The following is an 18,889-nucleotide window of genomic DNA, read 5'->3' as shown; positions in this document are numbered from 1 at the left end:
TCTCCCTCTCCTGCCCCTCTCCCTCTCCTGCCCCTCTCCCTCTCCTGCCCCTCTCTCCCCCTCATGCTCCTCTCTTCTCCTCCTGCCCTTCTCTTCTCCCCCCTGCCCCTCTCCCCCACACCTCGGTCTCCTCCCTGCCCCTCTCCTTCTCCCCTGCATCCCCTCTGCCTTACTCCCTTCTCCCTCTCCTGCCACTCTCGCCCCCTCTCCTGCCCCTCTCTTCCCTCCCCTGCCCCTCTCTCCCCTCCCCTGCCCCTCTCTCCCCTCCCCTGCCCCTCTCTCCCCTCCCCTGCCCCTCTCTCCTCCTCCCCTGCCCCTCTCCTCCTCCACTGCCCCTCTCCTCCTCCACTGCCCCTCTCTCCTCCTCCCCTGCTCCTCTCTCCCCCAACTGTGCCTCTCCCATCCCTTCACTTCCCTTCCCTTCTTCTCCCCTTTCTCTTCCCCTTCCCCTCCTCTCCCCTTTTCCTTTCCCTTTCCTGTCCCCCCTTTCCTGTCCCCTTTCCCCCCTCCCCTTTCCCCTCCTCATCCTCTCCCTCCCCTCCCCTTCTTGTTTGCCATTGTGAATCATGAACCGCGAGGAACCTGTTCCCTTTTTCTCATTGAAACGATGCACGACATTCGCAGCATTTTTCAGGAACGTATCCCCCCGAATGTTGGGGTTCTACAGTATTGTATATCGAACATGTGAACATTACTAAACACTTTTTCCTTGATTTGTCCATAGCAATTTCAGTGATCTTTATTATATGTAAAGTAGTTTCATCTTGAATCTACTAGAAAGGGCTACTCATTTGCTCCTCTTTTCCCCACCTGTGGAACCAACTTCCACATTCTCTTCAATCTCATTCTTCCAGACAGTTGTTCACCACCATATCGGATCATCCTCCATCCAAAACCATGATCTTATCTACCCTTGTTAACCCGCCTCACCACCCCACCCTAATCCTTCCTTTCAAGTTTTTCCTTCCTGAAAGTTTCCTTCTGTTTCCATCTTGTTCTCCCCTACACCACATTCCTCCCCTACACCACATTCCTCCCCACACCCATTGCTTGTCCAAGTCTCCCTCTATTTTGTCCTTCACCCCTGTTGTTGGTGTGCCTCCCTCTCTCCCTCTCTCACTCTCTCCCTCTCTCCCTCTCTTCCTCTCTCCCCCTCTCCCTCTCTCCCTCTCTCCCTCTCTCCCTCTCTCCCTCTCTCCTTGTTCCTTGATCTTGTATACAAAAAAGGCATTTTAATATTTATTTTGTTGAATTGTTAAGTTGGAGGAGGCACAAGTTAGCTGGTATATGGTTTAAGTTGGCTTGGTCTGTGTGTTAGCGTAGGTTAACTTTTTTTTTTTTTCAACCAGGGACCCATTGGATTTAGAGTGAAGATCTCCTGTTCTTATCTATGCTGTGAGGGGAGGTATAGTTGACATGGGGAATAGATATAACCACCTTTAGAGGCCATTTTTCCCCGCAAAGCGGGGGTTGGCCTTTTTCGGGAACCGTGGTTGTTGTTATTTTTTGGTCCCCTTTTTGAAGCAATGTTTTACAGCCGGATGCCCTTCCTGCCGCCAACCCTTTTTGCCGCCTTTAACGACAAACAGGGAATTACCAGTGAGCTGGTACTCAATTTGCCGACCTCGGAAGGATGACAGGCTGAGTCAACCCCCCTGGCGTTAATTCAGCGATCGACCGGGATTCGAACCCAGGATCCTAGGATCCTAAGCCGGCACCCTAGCCGCTAGCCCAACACCAGGTCTGCGCTTCTCTGCGCTCTCTCTGCGCTCTGTCTGTTACACATGGGGAATAGATATAAAGGTGTAATTTGTATGCGTCCTCTAAAACCAGACAAGGCACACAGGCAAGGTAAGCAAGGGGTACATTTGGATGTGTTTGGGCCAATAACCCCCCCCCCCCCTCACCCCCCACCACTCGCAACCTGTGCTCTGAGTACAAGGTGTCTGGCATGGTGCCAGCCGTCACAAGGATCCCTGAGGGTGTGCTGCCATTGACGCACTGCAAGGTGTCGCATCATTGGGTCAGTGGCTCCACACCATCAACATGACCACGCTGCGGAGACTTTCCATCTCATTGGCCATTGCCATGGGATGAGAAAAGAACGTTTGAAAGGGTGGTTGCGGGGAAGGTGTTAAAAGGCCATGCATGGGACTCGTTCATGCCCTTTCCGCTCTCTCTACTCTTTTGATCTGCCCTTCTCTACCCGTACTCTCCTCTTGCACTCTTTGAAGCCAAATGACTTGCAGCATTGGGGTGAGTTGAGTTGGTCGGAGCCGGGGAGACGCTTCCACTCTCCCCGAGGCCGGTGGCATCAACACAGAGCGAGGCCACCTTCGCGCATGCTGGAATGCTGTGTTGCCCTGCAGTCCTTCCCCGTGTTTCGTTTTCGAAACCTGCCCACCGGTATCCTTCAAAACCTTGCCTGGTTTCTCCCCTTTGTGCATGAGTGGAAGGGTGCAGTGGTTCTTTATTGTATTAAGTGTATTTTGGTTTATTGAGGTGTATTCTATTTATTTAGCTTTATTCATCTTTTTGTCTCCCTTTCGTCTCGATTCTCAGTTTTCAGCGTCGTGTCTCCTTTCAATAAACTCTTATTCCTGAAGTACATGTGTCGCCTGATAATCTGCTATTATCTCGCATGCGCCCAAATCATTTTGGCCCACTTTGGGTAACCCCTAGAGGAGATGTAATTTGTTAAACATTGGCTTTAAGAATCCGGCGGGGTTATGACAGGGAGATACCATGCTCACTGCTTGAGTGTGATTCCCTTTAATTTGGCCATTCACAAAGCACATTGCTTCGGCATGGTGGGTCAGTGTTTGCAGACCCGTTGACAAAAACATTATATTGTTATTTGCACCAAGTGTGCAAAACTGCACTTTTCATTCAATTTGGTGTGATAGCACAAGTAAAGCTATAATCGACTTTATTTATTTATTTATTTTGCTGGCAACTCCTAGCGCTCCTCGCAGTGTGGCATGGCTCAAGTAACCTGAAGCGGCAGCCATGAAGGCATCCTTTGTTACTACTACTTTGCATTCGTTGCTTTTCTTATTTTTGCTCTTCTCTTGGTTTGGCTGGAAATCCTAAAAATATTTTTTTCAGCTAAAATAAATTCGTGAATGATTGGTTAAAAAAAAAACCAAAAAAAAAACGGCAAATGGCAAACTATGAACCAATAAATTCCACATTCCTGTGCCACCTTCAGTGAAACGTCAGGTATTAACAGCATGTTCGTGAAGGACTTGGGTTTAAAAAAAAAAAACGTACGCAGTATGAATGTTGCTATATCCTGTCAATTGATGAATCTGCGAATGTCACAGATGGAAATCCTTACATCATTTCCTCATTCTGCTTTAAACTCATCTCTATATTTTCATTCCAAGCAGCATTATTCATCATTCCAATTGCAAATTAATAATATCGTATTAATATATCAAAACATAATGTTGAATCACAACTGTATTGAGATATTATCAAACAAGCAAACCATCATCTGTTCACTTCCGGATTAGGGACCAAGATCCGTGTTGATCGCATTTCAAAATCATAATTGTATTGAGGAATTTCTGAAACCTCCTACCTACCTTATGACACCAGCTGTGACCCCAAAACATTCAACTGAAGGTTATTATATTTCCTTTTAGTAAAATATTCAACTGTAATGGTTACTAAATGCTGTCCCCCTGTCATGTGACCAGACCCTCAGCTTTGATTGGTGGACATTTATGGGGACATACAAACTCTGTTCTAGATGGCTTTGTGTATGGGCTTTGCTGTAAAAATAGAAAATAATTTTTTTTTTTTTAAAGAAACTATAAAAGCATCCAACTAATCAGCCTTGCGATTGCGGAGGGAGAAATGCGCTCTACCAAATGACCTAATAATTATTCAAATGGCATTAGAACTGAACATCATGTTGAAATCTGGGTCTGTCCAAATTCTGCAACCCAGTGACGCTGCCCCCCCCCCCCCAAAAAAAGTATATATATGAATGCCTTCATGTCAACTCTAAGATGACTTTTACTAAGCTTATTCCAGCATGTATTCGATGAATAAGCCTCTGCCCACATTACATGCCCAACCCACTTACATTTGATCTCAATTCATGGTCACATGAGAGAAAATAAAGATAAGTCGAAGAAATTTCAGATCAGATGCTTCTAGCTTGATTTATGGCATGTAAAATGATTTTCAAAGGACACATGACCTTTGACTTTTGATCTTTTGAACCCAAAATATAAAAAGTTTATCTTTTTATTGTAGTCCAAGTTTGGTGGAAATTTCCACAGTGGTTCACAAGTTATTGTGGTAACAAAAATACGATAATGCACAGAGGGACAGGACAGCAAGATGAACAATCCAAAAGCATAATGCTCCAGCCTTTGGCTGCTGAAATGCATAAAGATATGACAGAGGAGGCTGTAGTTGCTCTCTCCCTTTCCTGTTTGAGCCTATCATTGTTCTTCACCTCTGCTTGACCTCACATTTGTTAACGATTGCTATTCACAGCAAGGTTTTGGTATGGCTAGCAAAGGTGGTCCGGACTTCGTAGGCATTCCTTGACGCCAGTTCTCACTTTTTTGCTCTTAAAGTGTGGGCTACAGTTTCTCCACTACAGATAAATCCATTTGCCCAGGTATTGCTTTGAACAACTATCTTTTGTTCAAAATAATTGGGTCCAGTCGCTTGCTTTCATGATGCAGTTGAGTTTTGATGGCTGATTTTGTTAAAATGTGTCTGTGGATTAGGGGAATTATCTGCGGACAATAAGGTGTTGCTCTTGCTGTTCCAGCTAGCCAGTGAAAAGTTTTCAGATCTAACCATGGTGAAAAGGCAACATACTGGCAGTGGGTCATCGTATGGTCAAATGCAAGGGAAAGAACAAACGGGAGGGAGTGGGAGGAAACGGTAACCTGCAAGTACGAGGGTTGTGCTGAGTAGGTTTAACCCTTCAAGGACCAAAGGACTAAACTTTAAAGTGGTGTATCTCAGATATTTTCCCTGCCATTATAGGTTACTATGTTTGTACATTTGCAAACATTGCAGCTAACTCTGGGTAAGACCTTTTGTCGTTTCCATATTTTTATGCCTCCACCCCGAAGGTGGCCGGAGGCATTATGTTTTCGGGTTGTCCGTCCGTCCGTCGGGGCCAAACCTCGTTTTTCTCAGCAACCACATGTCCGATTGAGACGAAACTTTCAGGATAGGAGTGACACCCATGCAGAATGTTTTTGTGATAATTGTGATGTCATAGGTCACGTGGTATGGCAGCCATCTTGGATTAAATTCAAATAATTAAAAAATTATTTCTCGGAAACCGCTGAATGAAAGAAATTGAAACTTGGCACATTGTCAAGTACCCCCAATGGGGAACAAAAGCATGATAATGATGACATCATAGGTGAAGTGTTATACCAGCCAAAAATGTTTTAATCGAAATCCTTATCCTAAAAAGCTGAATTTGCATGCACATGATCAATGACACATTTGTATTGAAATATTAAAATTATGACCATAAGTCACATGGTTTGGCAGCCATATTGGATTTAACCTAAAACCATATTTGCTTCCGCATAGTCGCATTGTTCTAGTTTTTGTTGTTTAGAAAAACTTTATGCATACTCTTGAATTTCAATTAATATTCGTGATTATTATAATATTATAGTCAAGCTAATAATAAAATTGGACGTGTATCTGAAAATTACTTTAAAGATGCTTGTGGAAAGGGATGGATAATGGGGGGGGGGGGGGGGGGTTAAAGGGTTGTAGGTAGGGATGCAGCATGATGTGATATTGTGATGCATTGCCTGTTTGAAGCCCTGTGGTGAAGAGGGCGATTGAGCCGCTTCCAGAAGATAGTGCCACAAATGGGAGAAATTATTTGAGATTCTGGTACACCACCTGCTTTTTTGAAGTCCTTGATTAAACAGTGCGATTGAACCTAATCCGTAAGGTAGTGCCACAAATGGGAGAAAACGTGAACAAACGAGTGGTGGTGGGTAGTGATGTTATGAGTTTAGCAGGAGGGGTTACTGGAGGAATGCGCGTATCCTAGAGTAGGTAGGGAGGGTCTGTATGATGGAGGGCAGAGGGAGTAAGATTGAAGGAGAGGTCGTTAAAAACAAAACAAAAAAAACAGCCCACCGATCTCTCATTGAAAGCAATAGGTTTTGCTTGTTTTGAGAGCTATGGATTCCACAGAATCCAGGAGAAACAGGTGTGATACTCGGGGCCCAGCCAATAGGGGAGGGCAGTACTCCAGTGAATATGGACAGTCCTTGTAGAAATAGGGAAGGGCAGCTTGTGATGATAAAAACTTCTGCTGTCCATACTTCTGAATTAGTCTGAGAAGAGAGACATAAAACATTGGAGAGGCAGCTGTTAAAAGCCACATGGCGAGTATGAAACATATGGAGAATGTTTAAAAAGCTCTTCCATGAGCCTCGCTCCAATAAAGAAAACAAAAAGTTAACGCTCTGATATCATATGATTATGACCACATTTGAGACATCTTCAGAGTAAAGCAAACTATCATCGGGTATGGAATAATTTTTTTCCTTTATCTTTATGTGTAACTTCACAAAGCTTAAAATGGAACTCTCATTAGTTTTTAACTCAACTGGACTATGTCCAGCTGAGTTTTTGTCGACACCCAGTGTCTCTGTCTGTCTGTCGTTTGTAAACAATTCGACGTCTACGCTCTAAAAGTCACAAATATTGATCAAATTTGATGAAACTTGTTATGCAGCATCTTTAAGACATAAATTAGTTTGGGATTGCATTTGGGCGTTGTACGCCCAAAAATGGTCACGGCAGGGTGGCCATATTGAAAAATCCATTTTTGTCAATCTGGTACTTCCTAATGTAGCTAGAAGGCTGAAACTTGGTGTGCAGACAGTATGTAACAAACCTCAACACATATAATAAATTCAAGTCTGAAATCTGAGAAAAGTAATTGTAGTTTTACTTTTCATGCCTCACTTAAAACAATTTTTTTTCTAATTTCCTGTTTAAACATGAGATACCTTCAACGTTACTGTACCTCTTTAGCACATATAAGCTATATAGTTTGTGGTTCTATTATGCATATTCTAACCATATTGATATAGACCAGTTGAGTTCAGGTTCCCTGGAACCTCTAGTTTAACAGTTAAAATGTCAAAATTGGCCTGAAAAATTCTGGACAATCTGGAAATATCCTGAAACTTAGGATTAGTTAAGGTGCATGAACAATTCTTCTCATGCTAATACTTTTCCTTTTTTGTGATGTATCATTATTAATTTGCTTGGCAAACATTGCAAATACGTTGTTTTTCGATTCAGTATAAACGGCAACATCTGAGGGGTATTACGTGGCCAAATGACCAACAGTTGTGGATTTGAGAAGGCATGGATGGAGTCGGTATGTGTGAAACTTTGAAGTTTTCACCCAAGACTACCATTTGGATCACCTTGTTACCTCCACCCACCGAAGGTGGACAGAAGTTATGTTTTCACCACTGTCTTTTTTTTTTTTTTTGTTCATTTGCAGGATATCTCAAAGTTGTGGATGGATTTGGATAAAATTTGGTGGACGGGTGTGTGAAAGGACGAATTGATAAGATTTTGGTGAAGATTCGGATCTGGATACGTAAATTTGTTTAATTTTCAAAGTGATTCTTCACTATGGAGAGATTGGACACAAAAACGATATATAGTATGCTATCTCAAAAAGTTTCATAGGAATTATGACAAAACTTGGTAGATGAGATGGTTATGTGATGAGAACATGCCGATTTCATTTGGTTCAGGTCCGAATCCAGATCCGGCCGATTGGTGGGAAACAAAATCTATATTGTAAAAGGAACTGTGTCTATCTGTCTATCTATCTGTCTGTTTATCGTGTTATAACTTGAGAACGGATTAACGGATTGCAATGAAACCAACGACTTGTGTTTGTGTTTGTGTGTGGGTACATGGGTACATGGGTACATGGGTACATAGGCACACATGGCAAAACTGCAAATGTCATCAACTTGCGACGCTGGTTATCCCTGCACGGAGGGCAGGATCTCCCAGGAATCCTTTTTTGTTCTTGTTCCAGAGATTATCCATCACAGCTAGGCCGAGGAAAGGGAAAGCCCTGTTTTTTTTAGCATTTCTGTTTCCTGTCATGGCCCATGCCTAATACGTATACCAGACAGTTTGATCAAAATAAAAGACTGGGAGGGCGAGAAATTATTTTGATTTTGATCTTTTTATTGGTGTGTTGTATATTATTCGTAATTCAGCATCTAAAAAGGCTGCGATGAATATCCCATCAACGCTCCCCATAGTACAGCTCGGCCAGTATCTATACGCTGTTTAATTTTTTTTTTTTTAACAATTGCACAAAGATTAGTATTACTGTCAGCAAAGCGATGGGTCTTGTATTCTAGCGTAATATAAAAATATTGTTCTCGCAAGTTGGTAAGCAAGAATTTTCGTTGTTGCTACGTAATCATCTATCTGGGTGGCAAGGTCCTCTGGGAGTTGCTAGCAGGTGAATGCAATTTCTGCATTGCTAGGAATCAAGCTGGCTGGTTGATATGCGCAAGAATTGGCATATTTATACTACTTTTGCCCTACCTCATTTGCAGAGAGCTTCATTCCGCATGTTTTTGGAAAACCAGTCACCATGTTGGATTTTCGTGTCAGTGTTTATGAAAATTAAATGAAATACGACTCTCAAACATTACTCCATCGTAAAAATGATGAGCGAAGTGATACAAATCACCATTCAAAAGTGGCCTATTTTGTGACGTATAGCCTTTAACTTTGTAGTATTATTTTGAGTGCCCATTTATTTAAATGGCAACCATCTTTTTGACGTTGGCCAAAAAACCTGAAACTTGCAAAAATGAAAATGCACCCACAATGTTGGCAATATGTTTGTATTCTCTTCCTTCCTGCATGCGTCTCTCCAGGCCTTTGCGAACTTTGTCCCAGCAGCACGTGCTCTCTGCTAGCATTTCCACATCCGCGGCCTGGCCGCTGTCGCCTAGTGGATCTAGCTGCTCCAGAGCGTCCACCCGTTGATGTTGCAGCTCATGAGGCTCCCTTGGCATGCTTGGCACTCAGCTTGCCAGGTTCCCGACTTGCCACTGCATCGCAGAAGGTTTGGACAAATCATTTGAATGACTATTTGTAGACCTTCTTGTGGAAAACTTTCTTCCACTTATTTGCACCTTTTAAAAAATTTATTTCGAAAGCACATTTGTGGGTGTGCATGCATGCGTACTTGTTCATGCGTTCTTGTTCGTTTGTTCATTCTCTATTGTACGGGATGTTGCCAACCTTTGTTCACCGCCTGGTACACATGTACAAATATTTATACAAAACGAGCGGGTAGATGTTGTAAACACTGGCTTGCAACATTCCTCGTCCATCCAGTCCAGGGGTTCGCAACCTTTTTGTGCAGAACAGCCAAACAAAATTAAAACCTTGAGAAGTTAGTGCACAAAGAGCCAATCGTACAATTTAAATACAATGCAGCCAACTTCATTGTGGAACAACAACAGGCATTTTAAGGCCATTTTTCCTGCTAGAGCGGGGGTTAGCCTTGCGGTCCTCATGACAATCTTCTCCATTTTGCCCTATTTTCTGCATCTCCCCTTGTTATAACTCCCTTGCCCGCATTTCTTCGACCATCTTTAGCCAAGTCTTTCTCGGTCTTCCCCGTCCTCTACTTCCTTCTACATTCATTTCCATCACTCTTCTCAACCAGTCACTTTCATCCTTCCTCAACACATGACCAAACCATCTGAAACTGTTTCTCTTCACAGCATCCATCACAGGCTCTATTCCCATCAAACTTCAACTGTTTACTCTGCTTGATGGGGCTATATAAGACTCCTTTATTATTATTATCTTTCACAATTCATCATTTGTCTTCCTCTCTCTCAAGGATGCTCCACACATCCACCGAACCATTAGCATTTCCACCCTTTCCAGCCTTCGTTGCTGCTCGACGTTCGTTGCCCATGTCTCGCTCCCATAAATCATAACACTTCTCACACATGCAGCAAACACCTTTCCCTTCAGCTTCAACGACACTCCCCTCCTCGTCAGCACGCCACTCAGTTCCTGAAACTTCTTCCATGCACATCTCACTCCAGCAGCCGTTGCCGAGTCTGATCCACCTCCATTAAGCATGTCTCCTAGGTAACAAAATGTTTTCACACCTTCCAGCTTCATGCCGTCTCCAAGATCCAACTCAACATTTCCTCCATCTGCAGCTCCCTCTGTGCACACCTTACACTTGAATGTAGCTGCCACACTGGTTAATGACCCTCTCAAACCACTACATTTTTGATGAACCCACTCAGCGCACAGCGCACATTGAATGGAATTCACTCCGACACCCTTCCTGCACACAGCATACGGCCACTTCCCAGTTATTTCCACCTCACCACATGCTTTACCACTTGCCATCGCCTTCGTTTTTCCGATATTCACCTTCAGACTTTTTGTCTCCATACATTCCTTCCACTTGTTCATCTTCTCCTTCAGTCCATCCATACTTTCTGCAATCAACACCAGATCATCTGCATTCAACAACTTCCACGGTAAACCCTCCTTTACGTTCTGAGCCAGCACCTCCATCACAGCTACAAATAGTAGTGGACTTAGTAGCGACCCCTGATGCCCTCCCACCTTCACCTCAAACTCACCCCTGTTCCCGTCCTTCGTCGTAACATCTGTGTGCGCTCTTTTGTACATTGCCATCACTACTCTGATCAACCATTCCTCCACTCCTAACCTCCTCAATGCCCATGTCACTACTTCACGTGGAACCCTATCGAATGCTTTCTCCAGATCAACAAACCCAAGAAACAACTTCTCCCTCTTCTCCATGTACCTCTTCTGCAACTGCCTCGCAATAAAAAGCGCGTCTGTAGTTCCTCTTCCTGGCATAAATCCAAACTGCATTTCGTCAATCTTCACTTTCTTCCTTACCCTCCTCTCCAACACCCTTTCAAATACCTTCATTCCATGCTCCAATAACTTTATCGCTCGATACGAGCCACAGTCCAGAACGGTCACCTTTCCCCTTGTATAGAGGGACGAGGGTACTCAGTTCCCAATCCACTGGAATGCGGCCTTCTTTCACCACCAGATTGCAGATCTCTGTCATTCTCTTCACACCCCAATTTCCCGCTGCCTTCAACATATCTCCCACAACTCCCGTCGGCCCTCCCGCTTTTCTACTCTTCATTGCTTTTATCGCTTCCTCAACTTCCTTCTCGGTTATCTTCTCTGCCGGTCCTAAACCTGGGTTACTCTCTATGTTGCCATCCCATTCATTCTCTGCATTCAACAGTATTTCCATATATCTCTTCCATCTTCCTTTTATTCCATCTGGGTCCACAACGATTTGTCCCACTTCATCCTTCAAGCAACTCACCCCCATCACATCACACCTCTCTTTCGCTATCTGCTTTGCAATCCTGAATATGGCTCTCTGGCCCTCTTCCAAATCCAAGCATTCTCCGAACATTTTCCTACATGCCTCCTGCGCCTTTGCTACCTCTTTCTATGCAGCCTTCTTGGCTGCCTTATAACTTTCATGCTCTGCCTTTTCTGCCCCCATACCCTTCGCCTTCTGCCACTCCTTGAACTTCTTCCTCTTCTCGGCAATCTTTTCTTTCCAACTTCATCATCCCACCACCATGTTTCCGAGTGCCTCAGTGGTCCTTTTGTCCATCCACATACCCCACCAACGGCTCCCAACAGACTATCTTTCATTGACATCCAACCACTTTCAAACTCAACCACATCATCCTCTACCAATGTCTACCATACTCAGCCTCTCTTTTAATGCCTCCCTCACTGTCACCTCTTTCAACCTCCACACCTTCATTCTCGGTTGGTACTTCACCCGCTGAGCTCTCCTCGCACCTTTCACCCTTGTGTCGCAGACAACTAAGTGGTGCTGTGAAACGGCCTCCTCCCCCGGGATCACCTTTGTGTCCCGGAGGTGCCCCCTATCTCGCCTACACACCAGCAGGTAGTCAACGGTTGTCATCGACCCACCTGACGTGTATGTCACAAGCTTATTATCCTCTTTCTGGAACTGAGTATTACAAATCAACAAATCAGCTCCATCAGCAAACTCCAAAATCCTTTCACCTTCTCCATTTCTCACACCATATCCGTAACCCCCAAGAACTCCCTCAAAACCGTCCATACTCCTTCCCACATGTCCATTTAGGTCTCCTACTACCACAACAACTTCTGTATCTTTCACGTTTTCCATCAGCTTCTCTGTTGCACACCAGAACTTGTCCTTCTCTTCATCGCTCCGACCAACCTGCGGAGCTTATCTCGAGATGACGTTCACCAAGAGCTTTCCAATCATCATTTTCACCATCATCAACCTTTCACTCACTCTAGTCACACTCACCACACTGTCTACAAACTCCTCAGAAAACAGGACACCAACACCATTCATGCCTTCTGGGCACCCTTGCCACACAAACTTGTATTTCTGTCCCTGCCTACCCTTCACCATTCTCACACCACTTCCCTTCCATCTCGTCTCTTGCACACAACATATGTCCACTCTTCTTCTGATCAATACTTCCACCACTTCTCCTGATCTCCCTGTCATTGTCCCTACATTCCATGTCCCAAATCTCAGAAACCGATCTCCACGTCGGGCATCAGACGTTTCGTCTTCATAAATGGAATGATTTCCACCCTTGCTTCGATCGGGTTCCCCACCTTGAGTTTTGACGAGAGGGAGGGGGGTCCCCCACTGGGTACTTTGGGCTGTACCCTGCCCATATGTAGTTGTAATTGTCATGGTTCTCTTTTTGAGGCAATGTTTTTATGGCCGGATGCCCTTCCTGACGCCAACCCTTTTAGTCGCCTCTTACAACACGCAGGGATACGGTGTACCTATTCTAAACCGGGGTCCACACCGGGTTCATTGTGGAAGTGGAACTGTGAAATTGTAGAACATTTAAGTTTATATTGTACTTCCATTGCCGTTTTCTGTTCAAGCACAGCTCAAGCAATGCTCGACTCGTTATTAAAAAATTTGGAATTCCAGAAATCTTCCAGCAAAAACAAAGATGAAACTATTTGATTCCAATGTCAAATCATTATTATATGGTGCAGAGACATGGAAAAGTAAACGGGGAGATAGAATGCAAACTGATGGTCTTCTATCATCGATGTTTCAGAAGGATCCTCAAGATTTTCAAAGAACGAAGAATGCGAGAGGTAGAACATGTGATGAGAAAACAAGAGGGACGTCTGTCTAAAGAAGCAATGTTTTGGACACCAATGGGGAAGGAAGAGGGGGAGGCCAAGAAACATAGAGAAGTGCTCACCTCCAATCATTTGTTCCTCCTTTTTCCCACCTTTGGAATCAACTTCCACATCCTCTTCAATCTCGATCTTCCCTCTCGATCTTCAAGACAGCTGTTCACCACCATCTCAGATCGTTCCCAATCCAGAACCATGATCTTTTCTATCCTCGCTAACCTCACCCAAATCCCTCCTCCTTCTAATTTTCCAGTTTTTCCTCTGTGGAGTATCCTTCTGTTTCCATCTTGTCAACCCCATGCATGTGTGTTTTGCGTCCTGTTTTTGTCTGTTACGTACCGGTCCGTTCAGTGTACTACCTCTTCCATGAACCTCGACCATGTATACAAAAAAAACGGTGTTGAAAATTAACTTCGGTCAGAAAGGGGAATTGCACTCGAGCATGCAGAGAGGATTGCTCAAATCGAGCACAATGGAGTAATCTTGTTCCGGCCATGTGTTGAAAAGCACAATGGGTCTGAAGAAGAAGTTTGCCATTTTCTAATGGGCTTACTTCTGCTGCATCGGTTTGCTGATTTATTTGAAGTCTGGTTCGTAGCCGGTCAAGCTTAGTTTCTGGTCGTTTTTAACTTAGGTTACAAAACACTTGTGCTAACATTCACTCTAACAAATGACTAATTGATAATTGACCCCCTCCCCCTCTCCCAAGTCATTTTTGTAACAATATATTGCTTGCTGTGGAGGTTGTCATTGTATCAATAGACATGAAGATGTTGGAAACTGTAAACTGGGTGATGTTGATGTAATTATGTGCCATTGAGGTCTTTGCTGAAATTAAAGGACTGGTATGGCTTTTGTGTTTGTGGTTTTTGTACGTATTGTTGCAGCAGTCACTCGTCCCGGTTACCCGGTTCAAATCCAGTGGGTCACGTAAAAGCGACCGCAACGGTCATCTGAATCGGTGGTCCCGAGCCGGATTGCGGCCTTTCCTCTCGCAATACTGTACACATGGGACCGTCCAATTAACCAAGTGGTATGCCGATAGGCTGATCTAAATTAGGCCGATCAACCGATGTCACATGACGCGGTCGTGTAAGCGATGTGAAACTGCAACCAATTATTCCTTTGCTGGATTTTTAGAACCACCAAATTAAGCAGCCGCCACAGCCAAAATTCACCACCATGACCAGGTATATCTAATAATGGAATGATGATGGCATGGGGGAAGGAATACACATGAAGCCATCAACAATAAAAAAAACCCCCTTAACCCACTACCGAACATGCAAGCCCACAAAACCAGCGAACGATTGGTATTTTTTTATTACCTAAGTCTTGTCTGGGCCCTCAGACACCATGTGAGACAGGCAACAGAGGCATACACGACCAAAAATAGCCCGGCTGTAACCAGCAGGACACAGCAGGAACCGATGCAGTTAGCCCAGGTGCATTCTTACTGCAGGTGGTGGTCTGCATGCCATGCAGGTTTGAGGAAGAGGAGAGATGTTTCTAGCAGGGTGGAGATGTGGCTTGGTGGGGCTGTTCCGCAGACTCAAAACACGACCTTCCATGAGGTAAATTCCGAGTGTCTTCTCTGACTCCCCCACAACCCCTTGCTGCGTGGGCTTTTAAAATCTCTGCCCCCCCCCCCCCACCTCCCACCGTGACATCCCAAGCCCCTCCTTGCTCATTTACTATTGGGCACCGATCCTCCTGGTGGGAGGAGGGACCCCTTCCCTGATCCTTACCCCAATGGTCCTGGTACTGCAGGATTGGTGGTGACGGTGGAGCCAGTTTTTTCCACCTAAACTACTGGCTGAAGACCCACCCAAATGCAAAAAGGGCGTTTAAGACAAATCACAGAGGGAAAGATGGCCAAAATGGGGTCAAAAGGGTGATAATTCTAGAAGCACACACTTGGGTGGGTAGACGATGTTTAATTATCACGTAAGTGATGCATATCTCAAATCACAATTCATTACTTTACACTTGTGCTAAACATTCACTTTAAGGAAACTAGATTATATTCATAGACTACTTAGCCCGTGGAGTCGACTTGGTACGAGCCCACTTTTCTGTTTTTTAACGGTTTTTTTTTTCTTTCTTTTTTCTTCTTTGATCCAATATGACTGCCAGACCACATGATCAATGGCGTCAATAATTTACATTCTCCAATATAATTGTTAGGTACATCATGCCCAATACATTTCAAACTGATTGGACAAAGCATTGTACTTGTTGAATTATAACGTCATAATGAAGGCACCGATTATGTCATTGTTAATACCACTTCTTCACCATGCAGAGTTCTTTACAGTGAGCCACGTTTAAATTTTTCCCATGGGGCGGTTTGGTTTCGGAGAAACAGGTCCAAAGTTTATCGGTTTTTCCCAGATGGCGCCCGTACCATGTGACATATGACATCATAATTACATCCAAAAAAATTACACGAGTAGAAACACTGGTGAAAGTTAGTGTCAATTTGACCATTTTTATCAATTTTGACCAACCAACGGTGAAGAAAATGGATTTTTAAAATGCAGATACGTACTTGCGTGACCGGTCACCTTTTTAACCTTGCTTTTCACTATGCGAGCGTGAGGTAATAAGTATGCTATATTAATCATCTTTAACCCACAAGGAGTCATTTCCACAACAGTGTCAACATGCCACCCAATAGGATATGTTTTAAAGTTTAGACCCTAATTGAAAGAGCTTGCTTTTGGGGAATTCCTGGACAAGGCTTGCAGAGAGAAATGTACCTTTCAGCAGATGAGAACATCGTGTAAGCACAGTACTCTACGTTATTTCTGTGTTGGCAAATAAACCGTGATACAATAACATGGAAACTTTAAATATACAAATTTTTGAACACCGCTCCTTTCCTATGCTATCTCCAAGCACTGCATGACGCGCGCTGAAAGGGAGTACTCAGTTTTCACTCCAGTTTCTTGTTTTCTTGTTGAACACCGCTCCTTTCCTATGCCATCTTCACGTGTTGCATGATGTCATTGCCGGGTACCGAAGGGGGCCCGGCAATGACGCACGCTGAAAGGGAGTACTCGGTTTTCACTCTGGTTGTTTGTTTGTTTGTTTTCTTGTTTGTTTGTCCGGGCAATAATTGTCCGGGCATTAAAAAATTAAATCTCTGCAACCGCTCACCCTATCGATGCGAAATTTTACAAATGTCATCTCACAGCACTGTTGCATATCGTTTGAAAATGATGTCATAGGTCACCTGGTTTGGCAGCCTTGGATAGAAAAACGAACCTTGTCCGATCAACACGAAACTTTACAAACGTGATACATACATATGCAGAATATGTATGCAGAATGCATATGCAGAATATGTATCGCCCATACATATGCAGAATGATGGCATCTACCTGTTGTGGTACTATGCGGAGGCATATTGGTGACACAGTCGCATTGTTCTCGTCTTGTTTGTTTGTCCGGGCGATATCTCAGCCATGCTTTGAGCTAGAAAGCTGAAATTTCGGCAAAATAGTGAGCAAGTGCTTTGGCAAAAACCGTATTTTTGGTTTTTTCATTAATCAATTAATTGATTGGTTATTTTTTTATTACCTTCGCAAAAGCGGAAGGTTATGTTTTGATCGCTGTGTATTTATTTGTATGTCTGTGTGTGTGTGTGTATGTTATTCGCATAACTCAAAAAGTATTCAACCGAATTGCATGAAATTTGGTGGGATGATTGGTTATTATACGGGACACATTTGATTAGATTTTGGGAGCAATCGGGTCAAAGGTCAAGGTCAAGGTCACGAAAAGGTCAAAATCGTATTTTTGTTGTTCTGTTCCCTACACTCCCATGCCAAGTACAGAACAGTAGCTGCGGCGAAGGTATGCACTCTACCGAGTGCCCGTTCTAGTTATAGATTAATTAAGTACTTATTTATTTCCTTTCTCATCTGGGCAATACCTCAGGCACCTTTTGAGCTGGGAAGCTGATATTTCGATACGACAGTGACCAAGTGATGTGGCTATAAAGGATATTTTTGATTTCTTGATTTATCAATTGATCGATTAATTATTTATTGATTAATCAATTAATTATTTAATCTTTTCGATTAATGTCTTAATTAATTTTCAAAAAGTTACATCTTCGGATGAAGCACTGGTGGTTTCGGTATGCTATTAGCCAATTAATTAAGAAAATATTTTATGGTCGTTTATTGATTTTAATTATGCAATTAATCAATAAATTATTATACACCTCTTCCTCCCAATACAGTCTCTATGCGCTGCATGGCAGTAATGCTGCGCTTGTGGATGTTATTTATTTATTTGGCATGGGGGTGGTGTACTTTGAATGTATCTGTATTTGTTTGTTTTATTTTTGGTAATTATTGGTATGATTGTGAATTTGTGATTATTTTTTTTTGATTTTTTTTTAGGGTACCATTGTACGAGTGTTTGACACTGCAAATGGCAACCTACTTCAGGAACTTCGTCGGGGCTCGGCTCCAGCTCATATATACTGGTAGGTGTATCTTACTGCAGCTTTGCAGTGTTCTCTCCAAGACCCAAAATGGTAGTGTGCAAAAGGGAAAAGGGGGAACTTAACTTGGGAATGAGAGGCAGACTGCTGGTAAGCAAATTGAAGGAGTGTTGTCTCAAACAACTTTTCCTTTTGTGGAGCCAAGCAAAGTACCTCTTAACTTTAACCTCCATTTAAAACTATAGACTCCACTTAACTAATCCGTGGTAGAGTTGTGCTCAACCCGTTAATAAATAACTGTGGATAAGGATCACAATTAATCCATAGACAACCTGGTAAACCATTTGCCCCAACTTATCATTTTGAGGAGAAACCGATATCCATTTGCCCAAAACTATCAATTGTATAAAGAATTGAGACTTGAATGTTTCACTTTCATCTTCTACCAAACCAAAGTAATGTCGGGTTACCTTCCTTTGTTTCTTGTTAAACAGTAGCGACTGTATAAAAAGGTAATCTTGCATGTTTGGTTTATGATATGTTTTTACTTCCAGGAGGGGTACTCCATGAAACAGCACGATAAGTTATTTATGCACGTTCATACGGATTTCACCCAAGGTGGTAAACTTGGGCAGGGGGGCAAATTAAGTTGTTACAACCTCCATCGTGTGACCCTTAGTCCTCCTGGGGGTTAAGATTCGACAAGTAATGACCAAATGTATTGCAATCAAAAATACAGAAATACAGACAGGCACCAAATTGCATATTTACCATATAAAACACAGTCAGTTTATGTGTTTGTACAGATGCCTGTCCCCCTTCATAAAGTTAGGTTTGAAAGGCCAATCTTTTAACATGAATGTGTGTTCACTACAGTCTATTTTTTGAGGATAAAACAAACTCGAAAAACATTTTCCGTAACGGTAATTATGTGGCTTGAAAACTGAGCCTCAAGAGTGTTGTACAGAAGTGTTTTTTAAAATAACAATAAATGCAAGGCACAGGGAGGTTAAATTCGCTGCATGTGATGTGCAATGAGTGTTAATTAACGAGTGTTAACGTAATTAATGAGCGCAGAGTATAACGAGTGTTAATTTACGTCCATATGATGTCTAAATAAAGATATAAGCA

At 43.2% G+C, this 18,889-nt stretch overlaps 2 protein-coding genes across 2 annotated transcripts in view; one reads left to right on the top strand and one right to left on the bottom strand.

Moving 5' to 3' along the window:
- The window catches only part of ZNF575 (zinc finger protein 575), a 686,770-nt gene that overhangs the window by 209,565 nt on the left and 458,316 nt on the right, over positions 1-18,889 (bottom strand). The gene's annotated exons all lie outside the window — the stretch shown is intronic.
- WDR45B (WD repeat domain 45B) overlaps positions 1-18,889 on the top strand; it is a 28,931-nt gene that overhangs the window by 8,711 nt on the left and 1,331 nt on the right. Inside the window, exons 6-7 of the mRNA XM_068132276.2 lie at positions 8,952-9,142; positions 17,715-17,800. Coding sequence (XP_067988377.1) covers positions 8,952-9,142; positions 17,715-17,800 — 277 coding nt within the window. The remainder of the gene's footprint in view (positions 1-8,951; positions 9,143-17,714; positions 17,801-18,889) is intronic.

The sequence above is a fragment of the Myxine glutinosa genome, chromosome 1, assembly GCF_964187855.1.
Source record: "Myxine glutinosa chromosome 1, kmMyxGlut1.1, whole genome shotgun sequence".
Lineage (NCBI taxonomy): Eukaryota > Metazoa > Chordata > Myxini > Myxiniformes > Myxinidae > Myxine > Myxine glutinosa.
Note: the sequence above shows the minus strand (reverse complement) of the source record. Positions and strands in the feature narration are given on the sequence as shown.